Source organism: Corylus avellana, chromosome ca1, assembly GCF_901000735.1.
Source record: "Corylus avellana chromosome ca1, CavTom2PMs-1.0".
NCBI classification, from domain to species: domain Eukaryota; kingdom Viridiplantae; phylum Streptophyta; class Magnoliopsida; order Fagales; family Betulaceae; genus Corylus; species Corylus avellana.
Window position 1 is genome coordinate 30,155,000 of NC_081541.1, and position 27,025 is coordinate 30,182,024.

The window sequence follows — 27,025 nt, forward strand, 5'->3', positions numbered from 1 at the left end:
GTGTTCTTTTGACTTTCGAGGGGGAGAAACATGTTTTGTTCATTTCAAGTTTCTTGTTGCTATTAAGTCATGCATTGAGGGGGAGTTTTGTTTATGGCCTTCATGATCTGCATTAAACTTCATGCATTTTTCATTTCTATGTGATCATGGTTTTTTTTCCTTATGTTACTCCTATTCCACATATGCCTTGATGGTTTTTTGTGAGTGTTTCAGGAACTATGGAGACCTTTTGTCATTCTGTGACAAAAATGATGAGCAAATATGGGGAGATGATTGGATGGCCCTCCTACTTTTTGGTTTTGTCACCGAATTGCCAAAGGGGGAGTTTATTAGCTCTTGTTGGCTAATTCGGTGATCCAAAGACTCCACAGTATTCCGAGAGATCCAAGAGGCTGAGAAGTAGAGATTCAAGAAACTGAGAAGCAGCTGTCCGGACAAAAAAAAAAAAAAAAAAACAGACTCATTTTCTCTGTTGAAGCAATGGCAGTCCAGCTGTCCAGACAACAGGTTCTCCATGTCCGGACAGAAAAAACAGAGACTCATTTTCTCTATTGAAGCAGTGGCAGTCTAGACAGGGAAACAATGTTGTCTGGACACCACAATACGAGAATTAGTTTTCTCCGTGAAACTAGTTCTGTCTGGACGGGCACTTACCCCCGTCCGGACAGCCCATTGTAGAATGCCCAAAAAATATGTTCTAATGGGTGACGTAGCTAGGTTTGATTCTCTCATATATAAATAACTTTATAGAGAGAGAGAGAGAGAGAGGTAGAAAATAAAAGGCTAGGTTTCGTGAGAGGCTGTGTTGAGAGAGAATATTTGTTGAGAGCCAAATTGTTCCTCGTAGAGGATTTTATTAGCTTGATTGTGCTTAATTGAAGTCAATCGGAAGGGTCCTGTAAAGGAGAATCACGTTGAATAAGATTATGAGCAAGGAGACAAGTTGGAGGCTTGTCGTAGAGTCAAGGTCTTGCATCGGTTTGTAAGTGTTCCTAGTGTCTGTAATCTCTGGATAATCTTTTGATAATGATTTCCTGGGTTTGACTGACCAGGAAAGGTTTTACTTTTAAATAGTTTTCTCTTCGTCACCAAAATCCTTGTGTGTGATTTTTTATGTTTTGGTGATTGTTTGCTTATAGTATATCTATGATGTTGCATTGTGATCTTTCTGGCTAGTGGTTCAGGATGTTGAGAAGAGAAACTCTAGTTTTGATTAGGCGCCTAAACAGGCATTCAAGTCCATCTTCAAGATCTTGAACAATTGACTCCAAATTCCCCAGCAGTTATGCACATTCTCAACGTGAGTGATATAATCTGATTTGCTTGTGTTGTGGCTAATGAGGGAGTGTAATGCAGCTTCCACCTTCTCAAGTTCAGATGCAGCTGTTTCTTCATTCTCATGTGCTACTCTTTTGGGGAGCACCAACATAGAAACCAAGGACCAGCTGCTTAGTTTTGATTGCAACCTCGGCCCGGCAACAAAGGACAACAAGGATTCAAACATGTTGGGTTATGTTTTGGCTCATTCAGTTTGCATGTAAAGTTGGTGAAAATGAAGCATTTCAAAGTGTTCAGAAACAGACTCTCGAAGGCCATGTCCGGACCCCCAGAAGTCAGGTCCGGACCGCCAAAAGAAGGGTCCGGACACAGAAACCAGCAAGGCTATTCTAAAGAGCAGGTCCGGACCGCCAGACACTGGGTCCGGACCTGATTTCCAGAAGCTGAGTTTTACAAAGCAGGTCCGGACCGCCAGACACTGGGTCCGGACCTGATTTCCAGAAATTGGGTTTTTGAAGGAGAGGTCCGGATCGCCAGAAGTTGGGTTCGGACCTCAGTTCCAGAAAGCAATATTTTTCTGAGATGTCCGGACACACGATTTGGAGGTCCGGACATCACTAGGTTACACATAAGTAATCCTAGCCATGTCCGGACACGGCAACCTTATTATGTTTATTTTCTATTTAAGCTACTGTATTTTGCCATTTTAGTTTTTACATATTTCTTTGGAGAGCAAAATCAGAGAGCTTAGAGAGAGATATTGTTCTAGCTTATTTGAGAAGGGATTAAATACGTGAAGCCAATCGGAGTTCCGGTGAAAGGAAATCTTATAGAAGAATTGTGCCAGATGTTCTGGAAAGGGCTACTGCGGTAGAAGTCAAGTGGGTCGCTTGTCGTGTACAAGGAAGAGTAAATTGCAAAGGTTTTGTAATTCTTCTTGTATTCCTTATTCTTCTTATAGTGGATTGATTTCCTGGGTTTGGCTGCCCCGGAGAGGGTTTACATTTAGAGAGTTCTCTAAATGGTTTCCTCTTCGTAACCAAATATCTGTGTTCTTGATTTTCATTACATATCTGTATTTGGTTGATTATTGATTGTTAGGTCAGATCTTATGCCGCTTAATATTTGTGAATCACCTAGACATTTGAATAGGTGTCGTTTGGAGTCGTTTTAGATTTTTCAATTGGTATCAGAGCAGGTTCACTCTGTGAAGGATTTATTTCCTGAGTGTGATCCGAGACTCCATATCAAATGTCTCATACTGTTGCTCCTAATTCTCTTCCCGTCTTTGACGGAACAAATTATACGCTTTGGAAAATTCGTATGAGAGCATATTTTAAATCCATTAATGTTTGGCATATTGTCGAATCTGGATGGACACGTCCAGAAAAAGCAATAGCTGAATGGACAACAGAGGAAAAGAATAATGCTACTGCGAATGACAAAGCTATAAATGCTATTTACATCTCTGTTTCAAATGAGGAATTTTCTAGAATTTCTAGATGTGAAATAGCTAAAGAAGCCTGGAAACTTTAGAAATCACACATGAAGGAACTAAGGTTGTTAGAACTTCAAAAATTCAAATGTTGGTTTCTCAGTTTGAGGAGATTAGAATGCAGGAAGATGAAACTTTTGATGAATTTTATTCAAAGCTTAGTGCCATTAGAAACTCTACCATTAATTTGGGAAAGAAAATGGATGATGCTAAAGTGGTGAAAAAAATCTTAAGATCTTTGCCTGAGAGGTTTATTCCCCAAATTGCTGCTATACAACAGAGCAAGGACTTAGATACTATGAGAGTAGAAGAACTTGTAGGTTCCCTTCAGACCTTTGAGCTAATTCTTCCTAAACACAAGAACACCAAAAATATTGCTCTTAAGGCAAAAAATGTTAAGGTTGACTCTTGTGGTTCATCTGATGAGGATTCTGGAAATGAGGAAGAAATTGCTATGTTTGCTAAGAAGTTTAGGAAATTCTTTAGAGCCAAGAAAGGAAATTTTAGAAATAGCAATTCACAATTTTCTGAGAAATCTAGAAATGAGAATGTTGAGAAAGGAAAGTCACCTAGAGGTATCAAGTGTCACGAATGTGGAGGACATGGGCACATTCGTGTTGACTGTGCTAACTTGAGAAAGTCAAATGGCAAGGCATTTAATGTGACTTAAAGTGATGAGTCAGACAAGGACGATGCTGAACAGGGAGTTAATTACTTAGCATTTGGAGTTAGTTATGAGAGTGAGCATGAGAATAGTGAGTGTAATTCTCAAGACAAACAAGGTGTGTCCGATAATGATTCGGAAGAAGAAGATGATTTGCAAAATGCTTATAATAATCTCTTTGTGGAATACACTAAACTGAAAAAGCTGAATAAGCAGCAATTGAAGAAACTCAATGAGGTTAATCTTGAAAATGATCAACTTTCTGTCACTTTAACTGATTCTCTTGCTACTCATAATACTTTGATGTCTGAAAATCAAATGCTAATTGCCAAAGTGAAATCCTTAGAGAATGAACTGAATGAATCAAAGAATCATTTAACAAAATTCTCTAGTGAAAAGCTAAATCAAATGCTACATAATCAGAAACATTCGTTTGATAGAACTGGATTGGGTTTTGATAAATCTGCTATTTTATCTACTAATGTTGCTTCTTCTTCAAAGATGATTTTTGTGAAACCAGTGAACAAAGAAGATAGCTTGGCTGAAAAGAAGGTAATTTCTCCTCAAATTTCCAAAGGTGGAAAAGGTAAGGAAACTCTAACTGATTCCTATATGTCTAGTTCTAAGTCGAGAAGTATGCATATGTTAAGGAACCAACCTTCTCAAAGGTTTATTCCTACGTGTCATAACTGTGGTAAGATTGGACATATTCGTCCTAAGTGTTTTCAGCTTAACAGTCATGAGCCTAAAAGAGAATATTTCCATTCTAGAAATAGTTATGAGAAATTATTCAACATGATGAGAGATGTAGTAACACGGTTAGATGTCTTGGATAAGAGTCACACAGTTGTCCCTGATGTGAAGAAAGTTTGGGTCAAGAAGATTAATACCATTCACCCATTGAGGGGGAGTGGTAATGGACTCACCTAGATTAGGTGGGCACATAACATGCCTAGAAATTGAACATATTGATATTTGTCTATAGCTGTTCTAGGGCATTTTTGTTTGTTTTTGATTGTTTTTGTTTGCTTTGTCTTTATTTTTCTTTGATTCTTTTATTTTTGGGATTGTTTTTTATTTGTTGGATAGTCAGTTTCTCATGTCTTGTGCTCAAATGAATATTTTCCATATGAGTGGGGTCAATATTTCTGCAATTTACATCTCAAGCTCCATATATTTATGATATACCTTGTTCTTCTGAAAACTGTTAAAGGAGTAAAGAGTCAGTTTTTCTCATGTTCGAAATTGTGCACTTTTTGCCCCCATTAGATTTAGATTTTTGTTATGTGTTTGGGAATTTGGAGCAAACATTTTGCTTGGAAGATAGGTAGTGTCAGTTCTATCCACTTGACCAACTCGTTAGTTGAACCTAGCTCCTAAAAATTCCAACATTTTCCAAAAAAAAAAAAAAAAGGCATAAAATAAGCTCAAATGACTTAGTTTTGCTTCTATCTGTCCCTAAAGAAAGAATCAGTGATCAAATCATTGCGGAAATAGATGATTACTAAAGGACATGGTAAAAGCGAATGATTAGTCTCAGGGGGAGTGTATCGGATGAGGGAATCTAGGTCCTAACATTATAAGGTTTTACTGTGGCTTGAATCAGACTGTTTGTCTTTCATTTACAAAATGTCTGCCTAGATTTCCTTTCCACTGATGCAATCTTATTTAATGAGAGTTTTCACACACTACAGATTCACATGAGATTTCTGATTATTGCCTACTTGATTGCATTCACAGAACAAGGTTGTGTTATGCATATGGTACATTTAAGGTGTAAGTGTAGTTTGTTGATCACTCTGGATTGTTAAGATATTCATAAGGGCATGCATGATTTATTGGATATCTATACAAGTTGTGTTTTCCTTTAAATTTTTTTTTTTTTTTTTAAAAAAAAAGGTTTATTGTTTATTTTGTTTTTATATTAAGGGGGAGGATCAATTTTTTTGTGTGTTATTTTTTTTCTTTTTCTTTCTCTGTGAGTCCATCTTTTCAACTTAAAGGATCAAGACTCACTCACCCAAGGTATGTTTTCTTCCCTTCTTCGTTTCAGTTTTGGTTTCGAATCCAATTCTAGGATGTGAACGTTTGAGTTTCAAAGTACCATTCCAAATTGCTTGATTGCTTGATAATTTTTCTTCTCTCACAGAAGTGTAGCACAATCCATACGACTTTGGAGAAAGATGTGAAGTATATCAAGGATAGTCTTTGGCAAGAATAATCTATCTTATTTCCTTGTGGCTATTTTTTTTCAGATTTCTTGGGTTGTTAGTTTGTTTGTTTCCTTTTGTCCTTCTGAGACAAAAAGGGGGAGTTGATTTGATGTGTCATTTTCATGTAAAAATTGTTTTTGTCCCCGAATGGCCAAAAGGGGGAGTTTGTTGGGTTATGTTTTGGCTCATTCGGTTTGCATGTAAAGTTGGTGAAAATGAAGCATCTCAAAGTGTTCAGAAACAGACTCTTGAAGGCCATGTCCGGACCCCCAGAAGTCAGGTCCGGACCGCCAGAAGAAGGGTCCGGACACAGAAACCAGCAAGGCTATTCTAAAGAGCAGGTCCGGACCGCCAGACGCTGGGTCCGGACCTGATTTCTAGAAGCTGAGTTTTACAAAGCAGGTCCGGACCGCCAAACGCTGGGTCCGGACCTGATTTCCAGAAATTGGGTTTTTGAAGGAGAAGTCCGGACCGCCAGAAGTTGGGTCTGGACCTCAGTTCCAGAAAGGAATATTTTTCTGAGATGTCCGGACACACGATTTGGAGGTCCAGACATCACTAGGTTACGCATAAGTAATCCTAGCCATGTCCGGACCCCAGATTAGCCATGTCCGGACACGGCAGCCTTATTATGTTTATTTTCTATTTAAGCTACTGTATTTTGCCATTTTAGTTTTACGTATTTCTTTGGAGAGCAAAATCAGAGAGCTTAGAGAGAGATATTGTTCTAGCTTATTTGAGAAGGGATTAAATACGTGAAGCCAATCGGAGTTCCGGTGAAAGGAAATCTTATAGAAGAATTGTGCCAGATGTTCTGGAAAGAGCTACTGCGGTAGAAGTCAAGTGGGTCGCTTGTCGTGTACAAGGAAGAGTAAATTGCAAATGTTTTGTAATTCTTCTTGTATTCCTTATTCTTCTTATAGTGGATTGATTTCCTGGGTTTGGCTGCCCTGGAGAGGTTTTACATTTAGAGAGTTCTCTAAATGGTTTCCTCTTCGTAACCAAATATCCGTGTTCTTGATTTTCATTACATATCTGTATTTGGTTGATTATTGATTGTTAGGTCAGATCTTATTCCGCTTAATATTTGTGAATCACCTAGACATTTGAATAGGTGTCGTTTGGAGTCGTTTTAGATTTTTCAAAACACAGTGAGAGTTACTGTTTCTATTTCTCTCAATGTGCTAACCATGGGAAGAGTCTCATGGTTTTTGTCAGCATGCTTGCCTTCCATACCCTTTAGGGCCTTCTGAATTGCCTTGTTGACAACCTTCTTAGCGGTCAAGAATTACCTAACCTCTCTTTCAAGCCCCATGTCACGTCCTGCTCTTCTGCGCATAATTGATTGGAGTTTGCGTGTGCATTCTTTTGTATGTATCAAGGCATCCTTGGCTGCACTGCACATGTCCAAGAGCCTGAGAGATCCATCTAAAAGCTCTTCTACCCATTTCCCATTACACCTTTCGACAAAGTCGTGTTGCATTTGGGGCAGCTGAAGCAACTTTTCAACACAATCATGGAAATCCTGAAGGCCAATTGGTTTGCAGCTTAATGATGATGATGAATAGAAGCCTCCAATCTGCATAAATGCTCATTGCAGTCTAGAATGAGAGGATGTGATCTTGATGGCAAGCTATTGGATCGAGCATGGGATTTTTTGTTGAGAGGAGATGAGGCCATCTTTTTCCACTTAGAGAAGAGAAAGGTGTAGGAGTTGAATATTGTTCAAATCAGTGTAGAAATTTGCCATCCTTCCATTGGCATCTACTGAATATATATTAGAGGTAGAGGGGACAAGAGGAATCTCATCATCTTCATAACTCAATAAGTAGTAACATCTTTTCGATTTGGATCTAGATGCAATACCAGCAATGTTTATGCATTGTCTCCCCACCAGCTCATTACCAATTATATTAAATGATAGACACCATCTCAGGCATATTGTCACTTTTAAGACAAAAAACAGTCCTGAAACACTAATTGCAACTAATATTTTTCTGCTCATGTGGCGGAGGCTTCTTGTCTTCCAGGAAGGCAGGCAGGCAATCTGGATTGTATATCTATTATTGTTTATTGTGTCAGAGGAAATGAAGTCAATGCCATTCGTGTATTGCATATCTGTGATTTTTTAGTCTACAAATAACTAATAATGAGTTGGAGAGCTGATCAGAAGGAGACATTGGAAAAACATTACGGACATAGCATTGAGATCCAGATCGAAATCATGTTACGACCACTTGATATTTGAAGAGGATGAGATTCCTTGTGTTCTCCTTACTCCATAATACTTATTGAGTAGACACCAAACATAGAAACAACAAAAAACACAGGTGTTGGGGACACTTTGGAATGGGATCATTTTAACAAAACGACCTCACCAATGGTCATTTAAATAGTAAAAACGACCCCTCTCAGATGATTTGTTTCAATAGTAGATGTGCGTCACTGAAACAATCAAGTGACGCACGTCTACTATTTTAGTACATCCAAAATTCTTTTTACACTTAATTAAATTCAAATAAAACTATTATGCTCGATTAGAAATGACTTTTTTCAAAAAAAAAAAAAAGGAAAAATATAATTTAGCCTTCCAAGCTACCGAAAAGTTGCAATTTGGCCATTCCGTTAGTCAACACAATCAAATAGGATGCAAAATGTAAAACGACATCGTTTTTTGAGGTTAAGTTACTAAAATGCTAATTTGAAAAAAAAAAAATTCAATTTAAAAAATGCCCCCAAAAAACCATATCGTTTTGAAAAAAAAAAAAAAAACGGTGGTTTAGGTGTGCGTGGCTCGCCGTCCACCCAAAAGCTTGTGGAGGTGGGTGGGCGGCCACCCCCAGGCCTATGGGGTGGCCGCCCAGCCACACCTACAGGTCTGGAGGTGGCCGCCCAGCCACTCTCACCAGCCTGGGGGTGGCTCAGCGGCCACCCCCATGGCCTAGGGGTGGCTCGCCGACCACCCCCATGGTCTATGGGGTGGCCGACGAGCCATCCATAGGCCATTAGGGTGGCTGGGGCCTATGGGGTGGCTGCTCCTGTGTCACTGAGGGTGGCTCGTCGGCTCCTGCTCATTCTCAGGGTAACCCGGTGCCACCTAAACCACCGTTTTTTTCCCCCTCAAAACGACTTCGTTTTGGGGAGCATTTTTTAAATTGATTTTTTTATTTCAAAAGGATATTTTAGTAACTTAACCTTGTCAAAATGACGTAGTATTGAATTTTCTATCCTATTTGACGATAATGATTAACGGAGTGACCAAATTGCAACTGGTTGGTAGTTTGGGGGGGCTATTTATCACTTTTTGAATATTATGGGCTAAAATGAAAATGGTTGGAGTTTTGGGGTCTAAAATATATTTTTTCCAAAAAAATGGAAAAAATATAATTTAACTCCCGAAACTACCAGCCATTTTCATTTTAGCTCTTAAATGTTCAAAAAGTGAAAAAGTAGCCCCTCAAACTACTAAAAAGTTGAAATTTGGCGCTTCCTTAGCCAACACAGTCAAATAGTACGCAAAATTTAAAATGACATTGTTTTTTGAGGTTAAGTTACTAAAATGCCATTTTGAAAAAAAAAAAAAAAATCAATTTTAAAAATGACACAAAAACGACGTCGTTTTGAAAGAAGAAGAAAAAAAAAAAAAAAGTGGTTTTGGGGTGGCTTGCCGACCACCCCCACAAGCCAAGGGGTGGCTCGGCGGCCACCCCCATGGGCTAGGGGTGGCTCGCCAGCCACCCTCATGGTCTATGGGGTGGCCGATGAGCTACCCCTAAACCATTTTTTTTTTCCTCAAAACGACGTCGGTTTGGGAGTCATTTTTAAATTGATTTTTTTTTTTCAAAAAGGGTATTTTAGTAACATAATCTTGTCAAAAACGACGTAGTATTGAATTTTTCATCCTATTTGACGGTAAGGACTAATGGAGTGGCCAAATTACAACTGGTTAGCAGTTTGTGGGGTATTTTATCACTTTTTGAATATTATGGGGCTAAAATAAAAATGGCTCGTAGTTTGGAGGACTAAATTATATTTTTCCCAAAAAAAATCTTAGAAATTATTGGATGACTGTAATAAGAACTCAATAGTCAAGAAACATGACCTTAAATTCACATTAGTGAGAATCCACCAATCATTTCCAATGTCACCATGCTTAATAAACTCTTAAATTAAAAAAAAATAAAAAAAAATAAAAAAAAGAAACTCTTAGAAATTGCTAGATTACTATAATAAGACATGACCTCAACTAAAATTTACGTAGTTAAAATCCATCAATCATTTCCAATGTCACATTGCTTAAATAAATCTTCACTCGGATAAATTCAAAAACAACTTTTATATTCGATTACACATGTCATTTGCCCCCCCCAAAAAAAAAAAAAAAAAATCTTAGAAATTACTGGATGATAATAACAAGAACTCAAGAGTCAAAATGCATTACCTTAACAAAAATTCACGTTAATCAAAAACAATCAAACGCTTCCAAGGTCAATGTTACAGGCATTTCGATGTTAGCATAAGTTAGCTAACCTTAGCCGAATTAGAATAATGATATTGTTTTAATAAGGGTCTCTTGATGACTTAATCCTAGAAAACATGGAAATAATTTGCATATTTAAAGGCTATTATGTTATGAATAAAAGAAGAAAAGAATTAATCTCAACCCTTGTATTGGGAAAAAGTTTTGGGTTCTCTTAAAATCTAAAGATCTAAGTTTCCTCATAGCCTAATTTATCCATTGCAAACTTAGGTTTGTAACGGTCACCATATGCTTAAACAACTCTTCACTTGGATAAATTGAAATACAACTTTAATACTTGAATAGACATGACTTTTGCAAAAAAAAAAATTAACTCTTAAAGATCACTAGATGACTATTATAAAAACTCAAGAGTCATGATGCTTAAACAAATCTTCACTTAAATAAATTAATTTTCATGCTTGATTAAAAACGACTTTAAAAAATAAAAAATAAAAAATAAAAAATCCTCTTAGAAATTACTAGATATCTATAATAAAAACTAAACAATCAAGTGACATGACCTTAACTTAAATTCAAGTTAGCCAAAACCCATCAAACATTTCCAAGGTCACCATGCTTAAACAAATCTTCCCTTAAATAAATTGATTTTCATGCTCGATTAAACATGACTTTTGCCGACATTTAAAATAAAAAAAAAATTAAAAAAAAACCAAGAAATTACTAAATATCTATAATAAAAACTAATTAAACAATCAAGAGACATGCATGACCTTAACTTAAATTCAAGTTAGCCGAAACCCATCAAACCTGTCCAAGGTCACCATGCTTAAAAAATTCTTGGCTTAAAAAAATGAAAAATAAAAAAAGAAATCACTCTTGTATGTAAAAGCTTTAGATGTTATAGATTATGGATTCATCCTAGAGTTCCATGAAAAAAAGTAATTCCAAGAGAGTGAAAGGAACAATGGACAAAAAAGTTATGAAGGAATTTCTGGTAATGATAATATTGTTAATGACTCTTTTTCTAGTTTTGAAGCATGCAGAGGATCGTCCACTTCCTTTTTGTACTTCCAATATGCCCTCATCTCTCCATCGCTTGCCAGTACCCACTCAACTTCTCTCTTTCTCTCCAAATGATGATGGTATACGCCCAAGGAAGAGTATTCGTAAAGAGAAAAGTGAAAAATTGAAATTATGTTATAGAAATTGTCTTGGGTACTTCATTGAGAATGTGAAGAATCACAAAAGGTTTCTCGCAGCATATGAGAAATTCAAAGGTGTCTTAAACAATGCAAAGCAATACATGGCAGACGATAATTATACTGTTAGTTGTAGAGTCCATGATCACCAGTAATGGATATGGTATAGATTCCTGGGATCTCATAAGATAGCCCATAATCATAATAATTGCATATTTTTGCAATCTCTTTATTTTGGGCAATATTATGTAATAAGTGTGTGATTCCAGTCTATCTCTTTAGTACCCAGCAAGTTATGCACATTCTCAACGTGAGTGATATAATCTGATTTGCTTGTTTTGTTTGTGTTGTGACTAATGAGGGAGTGTAATGCAGCATCCACCTTCTCAAATTCAGATGTATTTGTTTCTTCATTCTCATTTACTACTCTTTTGGGGAGCACCAACTTAGAAACCAAGGACCAGCTGCTTAGTTTTGATGGCAACCTCGGGCCGGCAACAAAGGACAACAAGGATTCAAACACAGTGAGAGTTACTGCTTCTATTTCTCTCAATGTGCTAACCATGGGAAGAGTCTCATGTTTTTTGTCAGCATGCTTGCCTTCCATGCCCTTTAAGGCCTTCTGAATTGCCTTCTTAACAACCTTCCTGGAGTTGAAGAATTTTCTAACCTCCCTTTCGAGCCCCATGTCACCTCCTGCCCTTCTGCGCATAATTGATTGCAGTTCGCGTGCGCATTCTTTTGTATGTATCAAGGCATCCTTGGCTGCACTGCACATGTCCAAGAGCCTGAGAGATCCATCCAAAAGCTCTTCTACCCATTTGCCATTACACCTTTCGACAAAGGCTTTCTGCATTTGGGGTATCTGAAGCAACTTTTCAACACAATCATGCAAATCCTGAAGGCCAATTAGTTTGCTGCTTAATGATGATGATGAAGCAGAAGCCTCCAATCTGCATAAATGCTCATTGCAGTCTAGAATGAGAGGATGTGGTCTGGATGGCAAGCTATTGGATCGAGCATGGGGTTTTTTGATAAGAGGAGATGAGGCCATCTTTTTCCACGTACTCAGAGAAGATAAAGGCCTAGGAGTTGAATATTGTTCAAATCAGTGTAGAAATTTGCCATCCTTCCATTGGCATCTACTGAATATATATTAGAGGTAGAGGGAGACAAGAGGAATCTCATCATCTTCATAACTCAATGAGTAGTAACATGATTTCGATTTGGATCTAAATGCAATACCAGCTATGTTTATGCATTGTCTCCCCACCAACTCATTACCAATTATATTTAATTTTCGAAAATCAAGTTAAGGTTTATAATGACATAAAATATGCAGCACACGAGTGGTGTTGACTCCAGCTAGCTCAGCCTGCCTCTCCGGGAGATGAGGGCTGTGTCACTCGTGCACACATGCATGTATCATAATTGCAGTCAGATTATGTCATTTATCATCCATCCATTACAATTTCCTTTGTATATCAGAAAATTTTATTTATGTTTCATTTTGACTGGTAACAATTCATAATTATTGTTTGCTTCCATATGCATTTCTTTCAAAAATCTTAAATATGCTTATGTTTATTACTCTCAACCGACTACCATCAGATCAGAGTTGTGTTGTTTTTCCAGCAATGATTAGGATAGGGTTTAAGGGTATTTCGAGGGTCATGTTTCTATCTGTGTCCCATGCTTTCGGGATTTAGATAAAGTTGAAGGGTTTCGAAATGGTCATGACTATTTTCTAGCCTTGTTGGTTTGGTACTTGTTCCATTTATGGAACTTTTCCTACCTTAACCGCCTTCTTTGGCAGCCCCAATTCTCTTGATGGGCCGGGTTATTTTTTTTACCCATTTGCAAGTATCGCCTTTGCTTTTCATTTTCTTCTAATTGTTCGTTTCCCCTTTACCTGCTTTGAATAGGAAAAAAAAAAAAAAAGGCACAAAAGGAAATAAAGTCAATGAAAATACATAAATTATCTTATTTATTCATTAAAAAAAATAAATTATCTTATTTAAATATCATAATATATCTCCTAGCTAGTATAACCATGTTCTAACCAGGTAATACCTAACTAATAAAGTAAATAAAAATGGAAGATGTTGGTACAGTTTTCGGTATGGTGGACCCAAGGGGTGAGATCGTAATTCCTGATGTTGCTCATTCTCCAATCTGCAAGACAAAAAAGGGGTCAAGATAATACGCCGGGGGTGTTCCGGCGAATCATCCTCTGACGCTAAAGTTAACTCCTTTCTGAGTTATATATAGTGTTTAGTGAAAATGAATTTTCTTTAGAAAGATTAATACATTGTAATTCATAGAAGGAAATGTTAATATAATAACATAACCGTCATGATTCATGTATTGTATCTCTCTAAATAAAACTAAAGCTTGAGTAATTTTTAATTACGGCCATATTCAGTTTTAGTTATCCAAACGATTTTAAAAATGTGTCATGTGCGCCAAGTGGGAGAATGTTAGAATAATTCTTTTTCTTTTTCTTTTTTTGACATGTTCACACAAGAGAGGGGATGAGAATTCGAACTAGTAACTTCCGCTTCATTAGACATAGACACAGCCGATTGAGCTCTCTCTTGGGGGCGTTAGAATAAATCTTCTAAGGTGTTAGTGTGTCACACATGTCACATATATTATATGTATATAGCATATAATATTAATAGAGTTTTTATTAAACTAAAACTCTTGGGTAATTAATATACAGATAACTACTAAATGTGAAAGGTTATGTCATTTCACTAAAAGTTGTCTTACTTGATGGAAGGAAGCAACGTAAGGTTAATTGGATAAGGGTCTTGACCTATAAATATGCATGTGATTCTCCATCAGTCATAACAATGAGCGTGAGAAACATATTGGCCAAAAACTCTTATCTATCACTCTCCAACATATTGTGAGGTTTATAAGATTGGTTGTATAATTGCAAATTGAGGGTTTAAGATTGCAAATTCAACAAGCGTTCAAATCTAGATTTATAGATAACTTAATTCAAGTACTTAAGCAGCAATGGCCAAAGGTTAGTATTTTTATTTGATGTTTATATGTTGAATATTCTCCCAAATTCTTACATTAGTGGTATGAGAGCCTACTTCTGTGCCATGTTGTTTAGTATGAATTTGATGATTGTTTCGTGAGTGATTGAACGTTTGTTTGTCCATAGAAGATATGGATATTTTATTTATCTGTTTTGAGTTTTTGGTTTTGGTTTTGGGTTTTAAGTTTCAAAATGGGTATGGTTTGGCCGAATCTTTTTAAAGATCAATGTTATGGGGTTTGATTGTGTAATTTTTGACCAATTTATGAAATCTTCATAACAAAATTTCGGCCATTTATTTCTTCAAAAGGGTGATTTATTTTTGATTGATTTTTGGAATACCTGTACATTTCTTAACCCATAAATCAACAGATTTTATGATTCTAAACCAAAATCATGCTTTAATTAAAATCGGGTTTCAATTCGAAAATTTGATGAAAAAATGAGAAAACCCAGTTTTAGACCCGTATGGAGCGAGACCCGACCGAGATAGATCTGATTTGCAGACCCGGCTGAAGGTAGGGGATGAAGTCGCCAACCCAAATGCAAGCCCACTTGCTTGCTGGGCTTGTTGTACACGTGCCATGAAAGGACAAAAATTTGGTTCTGTTTTTGCTGGTGGGGAGATTCAAACCCTCACACTATGGGCCTGTGTAAGAGTGGTTCAAATTCAACCATCAAGCCATTATCTCATTTTGGTTCAATATTCGTTTGTTCTCTATATAGTGATATATTATTCTGGACATATCTATTTGATGCTTATTTATATCCCATGTGGTCATTTATTTTGTTATAAATATTTATTAAAATTATTATGCTATGGGATCTTTTGTGATCAACATAAAAATTGAAGTTTTATGGTGCCATTATGAAGTACTGAAAATCAAAGTGACTTGGGAATAGCCATAGCATCTCAAGTCATGATGATAATCAAGTAAAGTGTTTTGTAAAACTTAATAGATGAATTTTTGGCATCTATATGGCAATTAGATGTTATTGAAGTTATGATTATTATAATATTTTTAGGAATAACACAACATCTTAAATTTATAATGATAATCACATAAAGATTATTTACATGAACTTCATAAAGAAAATTAAACATCTATGTTGTGATTAATTCATAAATTTAATGACTTTGCCCCAATAGAGGTTATTATTTTTATGATTTAATTAGAATAAAATGGTAAATTTGGCATTAAAAATAAAATTTTCTTATCCCTGTCCATGAAATTTTTATTTATTAATGTTTAAATTTATTAGTCTTATTAATAAATTTATTTAGTAAATTCATGTGTGATGTAGCCTTGCCCACAGGTAGGTTAGAATTTACTATTAAATTAACATTGGTTAATTTAAATAAAGTTGCTTCATAGCATTAAAGTATCTTATTTGTCTTGGTCATTGCATGCATTCCTACTGCTTCAATCAATGGTATTTTATGTTCCAATACTTTATAGTGATAATTTTTCAAACTGAAAAGGAAAAAAAAAAATGCTTTCTTATTTTTGGGGTGTTTGAAACTTAATTTGGTGTTCAGTGTAGACGAATCACCCACTCTCACAAAATCAAGTACACCACATGAGATTATTATTCATGAACAGTGGGAGCAATATAATTGCCTAAGTTTGATGTTCATAAAATCTCATATTACCAAATGTATCGGGATTCTATTCTTGAATACTTTAAGGCCAAAGATTTTATAAAGGTTGTTGAGGAACATTTAGTGAATTCCTACGGGGCTTCAGCCAGCACCCTAATAGAAAAGCTTTCAAGAAAAACCTTACGCACCTCCAAAAGTGTGCATGAGCACATTACGGTGGGTACATAAAAGTCAAAAAGCTTGTAAATTAAGTAAATCTATTTATGGGCTAAGATAGGTCTCCCATCAATGTTATGCAGAATTTTACAAGGTTATTTTTCTCATATGGTTTTATTGAAAACCTTGTTAATCAGTATTATACCTTAAGGTCAGTGGGAGTAAAGTTACTTTTTTTTAGTCCTATATATAGATAATATTTTGCTTGCAAGCAGTGATTTAAGTTTGCTACATAATATTCCTCTCATTAAGCTTTGAAATAAAGGATTTGGATGAAACCTCTTATGTCATTGACATAGATATTCATAGAGACAAGAATTAAAGAATATTAGGACTGTCTCTAAAGGCCTACATTGAAAAAAGTCTTGGAGAGATTCAGAATGATGGATACTGTGAATTTTTAGTAACACCTATTATTAAAGGGGATAAATTTAGTAAGGATCAATGTCCCAAAATGCATTGGAGCAAGAGCAGATGAACAAAATCTTTTGTATGTATCTATAGTAGGTAGGTTAATGTATGCATAGTTTTGCATTGGACCTAACATTGGACTGGCAGTAGGATTATTGGGTTGATAAAGAGCTACAAATAAAGTCTTGCGGTATATGCAAGAAAACCAAGAATTACAGATTGACCTATAGCTACACTAATCGTTTAGAGGTGGTTGGTTATTCAAATTCATAATTTGCTAAATATGTAGATACTAGAAAGTCTACTTCATGATATATTTTCTTATTGCTAAGGGGCTATATATCATGGAGATACAGTATGCAAACAAAAGTTGATACGTCTACTATAAAAGCATAATTTATTGGATGCTATGAATTTAGTTCACAGGCATTATGGTTGAGACTTTTTATTAAACGTCTCGAGATTGTCGATTTTATACCGAAACCCATAAAGATTTTCGACATAAAGTATCTCACTGTGAGAGAGAATATTAAGAGATGTGAAGTGTCTATTAAGTATTGAATTAATTATTGTAGATTCCATGACTAAAAGTATACCGGTAAAAAAGTATATAGTCATGTTTAATATATGATACTCAGTAATTCATTCCGTGTTAAGTTTCTCTCTAATGGTCTATAGAGATAAAGTTTTTGTGCACATATATTGGTTTCATCCGTTGGGATAGATAAAGTTAGACCCAGAATAACTTATTGGACGTTATTCATAAAGAATTATACCATATAAAGAATTTTGTTTAGAAAGATTAATACATTGTAATTCATGGAAGGAAATGTTAATATAAAAACATAACTGCCATGATTCATGTATTGCATCTCTCTAAATAAAACTAAAGCTTGAGTAGTTTTAAACTATGGCCATATTCAGTTTTAGTTACCTAAATGATTTTAAAAATGTGTCATGTGCACCAAGTGGGAGAATGTTAGAATAAATCTTCTAAGGTGTCACACATGTCACATATATTATATGTATATAGCATATAGTATTAATAGAGTTTTCATTAAACTAAAACTCCTAGGTAATTAATATATAGATAACTACTAAAGGTGAAAGGTTATGTCATTTTACTAAAAGTTGTCTTTCTTGATGGAAGGAAGCAACGTAAGGTTAATTAGATAAGGGTCTTGGCCTATAAATATTCCTATGATTCTCCATCAGTCACAACGATGAACGTGAGAAACGTATAGGCCAAAAACTATTATCTATCACTCTCCAACATATTGTGAGAGTTATAAGATTGGTTCTATAATTGCAAATTGAGGGTTTAAGATTGCAAATTCAACAAATGTTCAAGTTTGAATTTTTGGATTACTTAATTCAAGTACTTCAGCAACAATGGCTAGAGATTAGTATTTTTATTTGATATTTATATGTTAAATATTCTCCCAAATTCTTACATTAGCCCCACTGCCCAGCTAGCTCAGCCTGCCTCTCCGGGAGATGAGGGCCGTGTCACTTTTCTTTTTTGTTTTTTTTTTGAATTAAGGGCCGTGTCACTTATGCACACATGCATGTATCATAGAATTACCATAATTGCAATCAGATTATGTCATTTTTCATCCATTAAAATTTCCTTTGCATGTCAGAAAATTTTATTTATGTTTCCTTTTGACTGGTAGCAAATCATAATTATTGTATGCTTGCATATGCATTTCTTTCAAAAATCTTAAATATGCTTTATGTACTTATTACTCTCAATCACTACTGGTGTTGTTTTTTCAGCAGTGATTAGGATAAATTTGAAGAGTATTATGAGGGTCATGTTCCTATTTGTCTCTTGCGTTAGGGATTCGGATAAAGTTGAAGGGTCTCAAAAAGGTTATGACCATTTTCTACCCTTGTTGGTCCGGTACTTGTTCCATTTACAGAACTTTTCCTACCTTAACCACCTTCTTTGGCGGCCCCAATTCTCTTGATGGGCAAAATTATTTATTTAATCCATTTTCAACTGTCGCTTTTATTTTTTATTTTCTTGTAATTTTTTTTCCCTTTTTTCGCATTGAATAAAAAAAAAAAAAAATTAAAAGCAATAAAAGGAAATGAATTCAATGAAAGTGCATAAATTATCTTATTTATTCATTAAAAAATATAAATTATATTATTTAAATATCATAATATATCTCCTAGTTGAACCATATATGTTCTAACTGGGTAATACCTAACTAATAAAGTAAATAAAAATGGAAGAGTTTTTTTTTTTTTTTTCAATTTTTTTTTCCTTCTTCCACAACCTATTAGAAGATTAGAGAGTACTCACAGTTATAATGACGTAGCAGAAGACTAAGGTAACTAATCAAAAAGCAGCCTCTTTGATTCAGCAAGTAGAATTATCTTATTTATGACTAGTTACCTTAGTACTTTCATTGAATTTATTTTTGTTTTTACTGAAAATATAAGTAAATATCGTCCTACATCAGACACCCCTACTTGAAAAAAACTCATCCTCGAGTTTTCTTCAGGACATAGCACGAGTGGCTCCTATGAAGAAAAGTACTTGGAGAAATCTACATAGATAGCATCAAAACACAATTTTTCCTTTTGCGTCTACTTCTAGAAAAATTCCTCCAACGATTTTTTCATGGATCTCATCTTCAACTTCACCGTTTCCTACAAAGGAATCACCAATTTTTAGGGTGATCATGATGAGTTGCACTTGTGACGGAGGAGGTGGTGGTTGATCTTCCACTGATTTAGTCATTGGAACCAATGATTCTGGCTGCACATAGTTTTTCTCTGACGGCAATTTCACTTTTTTAACCAAATTAACATCTTCCACATCTCTTTCACCATAATTAATATTCTCTTAATAGGCGGAGTGCCTATTTGGAGATTTATAAATATGGTTACAGATATGTCGAATCAGACTTACGTCATCGTCAATGAACTTGTCGACATAAGGAAACTGAATGGGTTTCACTCGGATCCCATAGTCATCTTTCGCATCACTGTCCCTGTAATTCCAAAAGGAACCCATCTACATGCGTTCCAACATCTCCCACATCTAGCATATCTCCTATTGCACTGTCTGCTGAAACTCCTGAAATTCGGCTCTCGAAGGAGCCTCTACTTGCTTGATGTATCGTTGGTAATCGGATCTTGAAACAACATGTCTCTCACGAACGACGTCATTATAGAAGTTGTTGTAGTATAAGTTGGGCATCGAATCCGGATAACGCTGGCTCGGATACCCCATGAATTTAGCTCTCGAAAGAGTCCTTCCCCTACAAATAGTGTTGTTGGAGAACTTTGTCACCGTTGTGCTAATTGGCCATGATTAGGATAAAGCCTACTTTGATACCAACTGACGTAGCGGTAGACTAAGGTAACTAATCAAATAGCAGCGTCTTTGATTCTGCAAGGAGAAGTGTCTTCATCTTTTACCCAAAAAGATAAAAACAAGCCCGTAGGCTAAAAGAAAAATAAAACTCCGCATAGTATTTGAGAGAAAAATCTCTGATTTGATAATAATTTAATGAGTTCGTTTTACATAATAAGCTAGCCTATTATAAAGGAGAAATACTTGTAGAGAAAGTAAACATAATCCTAGTAGTAATAGTAAACTTAATCCTAGTAGCAATACTAAACCTAGTCTAATAAGGAAAGTAAAATAATCAAAGCAAATCTAACCCTATTAAGGAAAGAAAATAAAGTACTACTAAAATAAAATAAAATTCTAATATAAAATTGACAATATTTCCTTTTGTACTTCCATTGTCTGAGAACGGGTAAAATTTTAATCAAGTAGCGCTGCTCCAATATTATTTTTCATAATTTCCTTATTTTTGTTTTTACCGAAAATATAAGTAAATATCGTCTTACATCATATAATCATGAGGACTTAAATAACTAAGCTTCCTATAGTCACCCCCAAAGAAAATGAAAAAGAAAAAAAAAATGTGAGACTTTCATAATTAACATCTTGCTTTTATTATTAGCTTTCTTAATAAACACTTACAATGGCTTACAAGAAAAAAGTAGTACTAACAATGCATAGTAGAGTTTAAAGACTAATTGAATTGGCTGGGGAAAACGTCTCATGAAGTAGAGGTCACTAGTTCGAATCTCTCCTACCGCTTCTTGTGCAAACATGTCAAAAAAAAAAATTTAAAATTAAAATTAAAAGACTAACTGAAATAAAACACTTCAATAATAACAACGCCTTATCTCTAAATTTAAATCTTAATTTTTTCTGCCCAATATATTTAATGTTAGAGTAGTCCCCAAATAACACCTAAAAGAGGGTGAATAGTTTTTTTCCAAAATATTCAATTAATTAAAATTTACAAACCACACAACGATCACCGAAATAATTAAACAAAGTAATAAAACTATCAAACACAACAATTTTGTGACGAAGTAGAAACCCTTTAAAAAACTCATCAAAGGTAAAACCAATCCAGGACAATCAAATCCATAAAACTTCTCCATTATAAAAGAATTAAAATACACACAGTTTAACATACCAAACCTTAATTTATAACTAAATCTAAGCCATCAAATGTTTCCGAGGTCACCATCCTTTAAAATTTTGTTTAAATAAATTAAAATACAACTCTCATACTCAATTAAACACAACCTTTTCCAAAAAATAAAATAAAATAAAATAAACAAATAAACACAAACAAAAAAACAAAATTCTTAGAAATTACCAGATAGCTATAATAAGGAATCAAGAAAAACAAGACCTTAACCAAATTTCATATTACTTAGAAGCCATCAATTGTTTCCAAGTTGACCATGCTTAAACAAATCTTCACTTAAATCAATTCAAATACAAATTTCATGCACGATTAGAACGGCATTTGCCCAAAGAAAAAAAAAAAAACAAAAAAAACAAGATCTTAGAAATTACCGGATGACTATAACAAGAACTCAAGAGTGATCAGGACATGTTTCAAAAAAAAAAAAAAAAAAGGGGTGATCAAGGCGTAGGACTATGGTGTAAAGGCGGGCGGTTCGCTAACCGCTACCCTCTTAACGGCTATAACCGCCTAGCGGTTATTGGGTTTACTAATTGTAACCGCTAACCGCCTTTTTATATAATATATTTTTATAATTATAAGTATAAAAATATTTATACATATAACATAATCAATTGATCACTACATCACAATTTTTTTTGAGATAATTAAATCACAATTTGAGTATTAATATATTATCATTATAATTTATATGATTATATCAGATGATCGATTGATCTAATGATCAATTGATCATATAATAACAAATTATACATATAATATGACATAACTCATAAGTCATAAGTATGCAAGTTCATACTAATATAACAATTAAGTACCTAGAGACTTAGTTCCACTGTATGTTATAAACCTATAAGTCTATATATATTATAAATTATAATTGTACAATTTTGCATATTGAATAATATAAATGTATAAAATCAATACTTAATCATATGATTTAATGACAATTCAAATACTTATTAAATTTAATCATGTTATTAATGTATAATGATAATGTAATTCGTATAATATCAAATTAAGTAATTGACATTGGATTAAATATTGTGTTACTTATAACCACAATTGATGTATTAATATATTATCATTCTAATTTATATGATTATATAATAACAAATTATACATATATAATATGACATAAGTCATAAGTATACCAATTCATACTAATACAACAATTAAGTACCTAGAGACTTAGTTCCAATGTATGTTATAAACCTATAAGTCTATATATGTTATAAATTATAATTATACAATTATGTATATTGAATAATATAAATGTATAAGATCAATACTTAATCATATGATTCAATGACAATTCAAAACTTATTAAATTTAATCATGTTATTAATGTACAATGATTATGTGATTCGTATAATATCAAATTAAGTAATTGACATTGGATTAAACAATGTGTTACTTATAACCACAATTGAAGTATTAATGTATTATCATTCTAATTTATATAATTATATAATAACAAATTATACATATAAAATATGAAATAAGTCATAAGTATACCAATTCATACTAATACAACAATTAAGTACCAACAGACTTAGTTCCAATACATGTTATAAACTCATAAGTTTATATATGTTATAAATTATAATTATACATATATGCATATTGAATAATATAAATGTATAAGATCAATACTTAATCATATGATTCAATGACAATTCAAATACTTTATTCAAGTTAATCATATTATTATTGTATAACGATAATGTGATTTGTATAATATCAATTGTTTAACTATTTTCTATTTTCAATTGTATAATATCAAGTTCTATGCAATTCTATTTTCCATTTTAAATTGATTCATATAATATCAATTGTATAATATCAAGTTAATCATATTATTACTTTTTTTTTACTATTTGCTCGTAATTTCTTAGTAATTTTTTAAACCAATTGTTTTATGTTCAACCAAGGGGTATATATATTCATCATTTTATTGATTTCATCTAACCCTAATTCCTAACACTCTCTCTCTGTCGCCTGCCTCCCTCTCACTCTCACTCATCACTGTGTCTCCCTCCCTCACACTCCTGTCACTGTCTCCCTCCCTCTCACTCTCTGCACTATCTCTCCTCGCTGTCTTTGTCTAGCTGTCGCCGCTCCCCGTCTTCATTCTGTCTCTTTGTCGCTACTCTATCTCTATAAGGCTTTTTGTCTCTCTGTCTCTCTTATACAATATGTAAGGATTCTTATTTTTTGAGTTGTTGTTTGGACGTTTATGTCATGTTTGGATTTTACATGACATGATAGGATTTTCTTAGTTTATATTTAACAGGTTATGATTTATATTTAAGGAATTTTTTTTTTAAGAAAAAAGAAATTACAAGTAAATGTAAATTTGGGTCAAATATTTTTGATTTTTCACTAGATATAAATGCACTAAAAACGCACTAAACGCAAAAACAAATGAGGGTAAAAAATGCTATAGTGATCCAAGAAAAAGCCCTAAACTGAAAATTGGTTATATGTTTAACTTGAGAAAGCCCAAAAAACCCAATTTTGAAAAGGCGGTTATAGCGGGTGATTACATGTTTATAGTGATCCAAGAAAATGCCTAAAACTGAAAATTGGTTATATGTTTAACTTGAGAAAGCCCAAAAAAAAAGCCCAAAGAAGCCCAATTTTTAAAAAGCGGTTATAGCGGGCGGTTACATGTTTTACTAACTCCTAACCGGCGGTTAGTAGCTAACTGCTAGGCAATTATAGTTGCGGTTAGTGAAATTTATTAACCGATAACTGTAACCGCCTTTACACCCCTACGTAAGACCTTAAAAAAATTTCATGTTAGTCGAAAGCCATCAAATGCTTCCAAGGTCACCTTGCCTAAACTACTCTTCGCTTAAATAAATTCAAATAGAACCTTCAAGCTCGATTAGAGATGACTTTAAACAAACTAAAAAACTCTTAGTAATTATTGGATGACTATAAAAAAAAAAATTCAAGAGTTGGAGGACATGACCTCCATAAAAATTAATGATAGTCGAAAGAAATCAAAAGTTTCCAAAGTAACCATGCTTAAATAATCATTCGTTTTAATAAATTCAAATACAACTTTCATGCTTGATTAGACACAACTTTTACAAAAAAAAAAAAAAAAAAAAATTTCTTAGAAATTACTTGATGTCTATAATAAAAACCGAGGAGTCAAAAAAATGACCTTAACCTATAACTGACGAGTCTAAATGCATAAACAACGTTTCGCTTAAATAAAAATAAATAAATAAAAAAAATAGAAAAAACCAAGCTTCTTTTAAAATAATATATATATATATATATATATAATTGCACATAAACCTATAACTTTTGTATACAACTTTCATGCTCGATTGCCGAAACACGTTAAATCTGTGTCTTAACTCTCTCTTAATCTCTCTCTTTTCGATTCTATATTATTCATCATTGTTGTGCATGGTAACAACACTTTTTGACAAAGGCGTGTTACATTTGAGGCAGTTGAAGCAACTTTTCAACACAATCATGCAAATCCTGAAGGCCAATTAGTTTGCAGCTTAATGATGATTGATAAGTGCTAAAATATACATATTTTAGCTCCTTAATTTACATATATTAGGCTCTTGGTTTTGTTATTATTTGTTGTTTTGCTTTGTTTTTGTGTGTGTGTGTGTGTGTGTTTTTTTGTGTTTTTTTTTTTAATGTTTATAGGGCTTTCGAAGAAAAACAAGTGTTTCGGCAATTTTTAGACTTAAAAGACAAATTGGGAAAAGCTGGAACCCATAGAATCGATCGCAGCCCAATCTAGGTTCGAGCGCACCTGCGCTCGAGTGCAAGACAACAAGGATTTGGCGTACCAGCGCTCGATCACATATCAAGCCAAGCGCGAGCACAAGATGTGCACAAGCGCGCAACACAAGGATCAATCACAGGAATGCAATCGAGCGCACCAACCTGCGATCGAGCGCACTCACGCGGCCCAGATGTGAAAAGAGTCCTTTTCCACTTCAGTTTAGGTTTACTTATCCTACTTGTACTAGGAAATAAACCTACAATTTCACTAGGTTTTCTATGGCTTCTAGGGTTTTTCAAAGCCTATAAATAGACCTTGAAGCCTCTAGAAAAAAGTGTGGAAAAGCATACACAAGCTCTGGAAAAGAACTGAAGGCTAGATCAAGAGGAGTTTGGGTTTTTCTTCTCTTCCCCTTTTATTTTGTTATGTAGTTTAGTATTTTAATTATGGCTAGATTGAAGCCCTAATCATGTATCTTTAGGGTTGCAATATTGGCACCTTTGCTATAATTACCTTTTGGGTATTTAATTTAATTACTTTCTGTTTACTTGAATTCTTCATATGAATGTGTTTGATCTATGAATGTGCTTGGATTTATGTTATTTAAGTCAATTTGGATGACTGAGTCCTGGACTTAATAAAGTGACAAAATAACCTCATCGCAGGTTCTTGAACTAATCAACATGAGAAACCGGGAGTAGATACCATGCCCTAGGCCTTGTGTAGTTGTCGATCTTCATACATTTATGCTTCCTTAAAGAACAACTTAGTAGATACCATGCTAAATCCTTTATGGAATAAAAGAAGTAGCGTAGATACCATGCCTAGTTCGTTGTTTAGGGAAATCAATAACTTAAGGAGTAGATATCATGCCCTTAGGTTCACAAACGTTGGATATCTAGAGATAATTAGAATATTTGCATATTGTTAATCTTATTTGAATATGGTTAGAGGTGGATTTCAAAACCCTAATCCTTTTTAGTTTTAGTATTTCTTATATTTTATTTGTTTAATTTAATTCAATCTGTGACAATTGTTTAAACCTGTTAATTAAATAGGAAATTTCATTATAAGCATAATTTACAAATCCTCGTGGGAATGATCTCATATTTGTCTGTTATACTATCGTTTGATCTTGTTCACTTGCAAGTAAAACGTACCAAATATTGTCTATTAATTTAAATAGTATTTGGCACAACAATGATGACGAAGCAGAAGTCTTCAATCTGCATAAATGCTAATTGCAGTCTAGAATGAGAGGATGTGGTCTGGATGGCAATAGGGCTAGCCCAACTGCAAGATAGGAACGCAATTCTGGGCGAATCCTATTCCGATTTGGACTTAGGTTTTCTTTATCCTAATTGGATTTGGACTTAAATCTCCGAAATTTCTAGGATTACTAGGGATTCTAGGACTTTCCTAAGCCCTATAAATAGGCCTCTAAGCATTGAGAAAAAAGACACACCGCTTTCTAGAGTTTAAATTTCAGTAAATTGTCTTTGGAGCTTAGAAGATCATGAGCGGCTAAACCCCTTCGTGGGGTGTTAATGTAACCCTATCCAAGCACAATGGTTTGATTGTATTTAATTTCTAGAATTTCAATTTATGCTTGTTGATTGTATAACTATGAGAATTGCTACCTTTTGATTCTGTTCTTAATTTTTAAATGCAATTGTTCTTAAATTTCAAAATCAATATTTGTGAAATTCTTCTCTTGTCTTAGAAAGTATTTTACTTTTATTGATCTCAAATCATTCTTGTTTTCTATGATTATGAGAATGATGGTTATACAATGGGTTTAATTGACATATGATCAATAGGATTTGATAGGTCATGCTTAGGGAAGACAGATTGTACTATACCCTAGTTTAGTGTAATTTAGGTAGACAATCCGTGCCAACCGAAGATGGGTTACACTTATTCATTGATTGTATGTATCCTGTTAAAGAATTTAAAAATTTATACCTAGGGAAGACGGGTCGTACCGCATTTTAGTGGTTAGGTGGACGATCCATGCCAACCGAAAATAGATTATGCTTATTCTTTAATAAGGTAGTTTCTTGTTTATTTATAACATGCATAGAATGAATTTTTTGGATTAATT

General features: G+C 34.1%; 1 protein-coding gene and 1 pseudogene across 1 annotated transcript; both read right to left on the bottom strand.

Annotated features, from left to right (window-relative positions):
• Positions 1–1,172: 1,172 nt before the first annotated feature.
• LOC132169583 (uncharacterized) lies at positions 1,173–7,235 on the bottom strand (annotated as a pseudogene).
• Positions 7,236–11,576: 4,341 nt separating this feature from the next.
• On the bottom strand, positions 11,577–12,386 carry LOC132169596 (uncharacterized). The gene has a single exon (XM_059580611.1). The coding sequence runs from the start codon at positions 12,384–12,386 to the stop codon at positions 11,577–11,579; it is 810 nt and encodes a 269-aa protein (XP_059436594.1).
• Between the last annotated feature and the right edge of the window lie 14,639 nt (positions 12,387–27,025).

Excerpts from the sequence above, each read along its gene's own strand:
- LOC132169596 (XM_059580611.1), bottom strand. The coding sequence starts at position 12,386 with ATGGCCTCATCTCCTCTTATCAAAAAACCCCATGCTCGATCCAATAGC.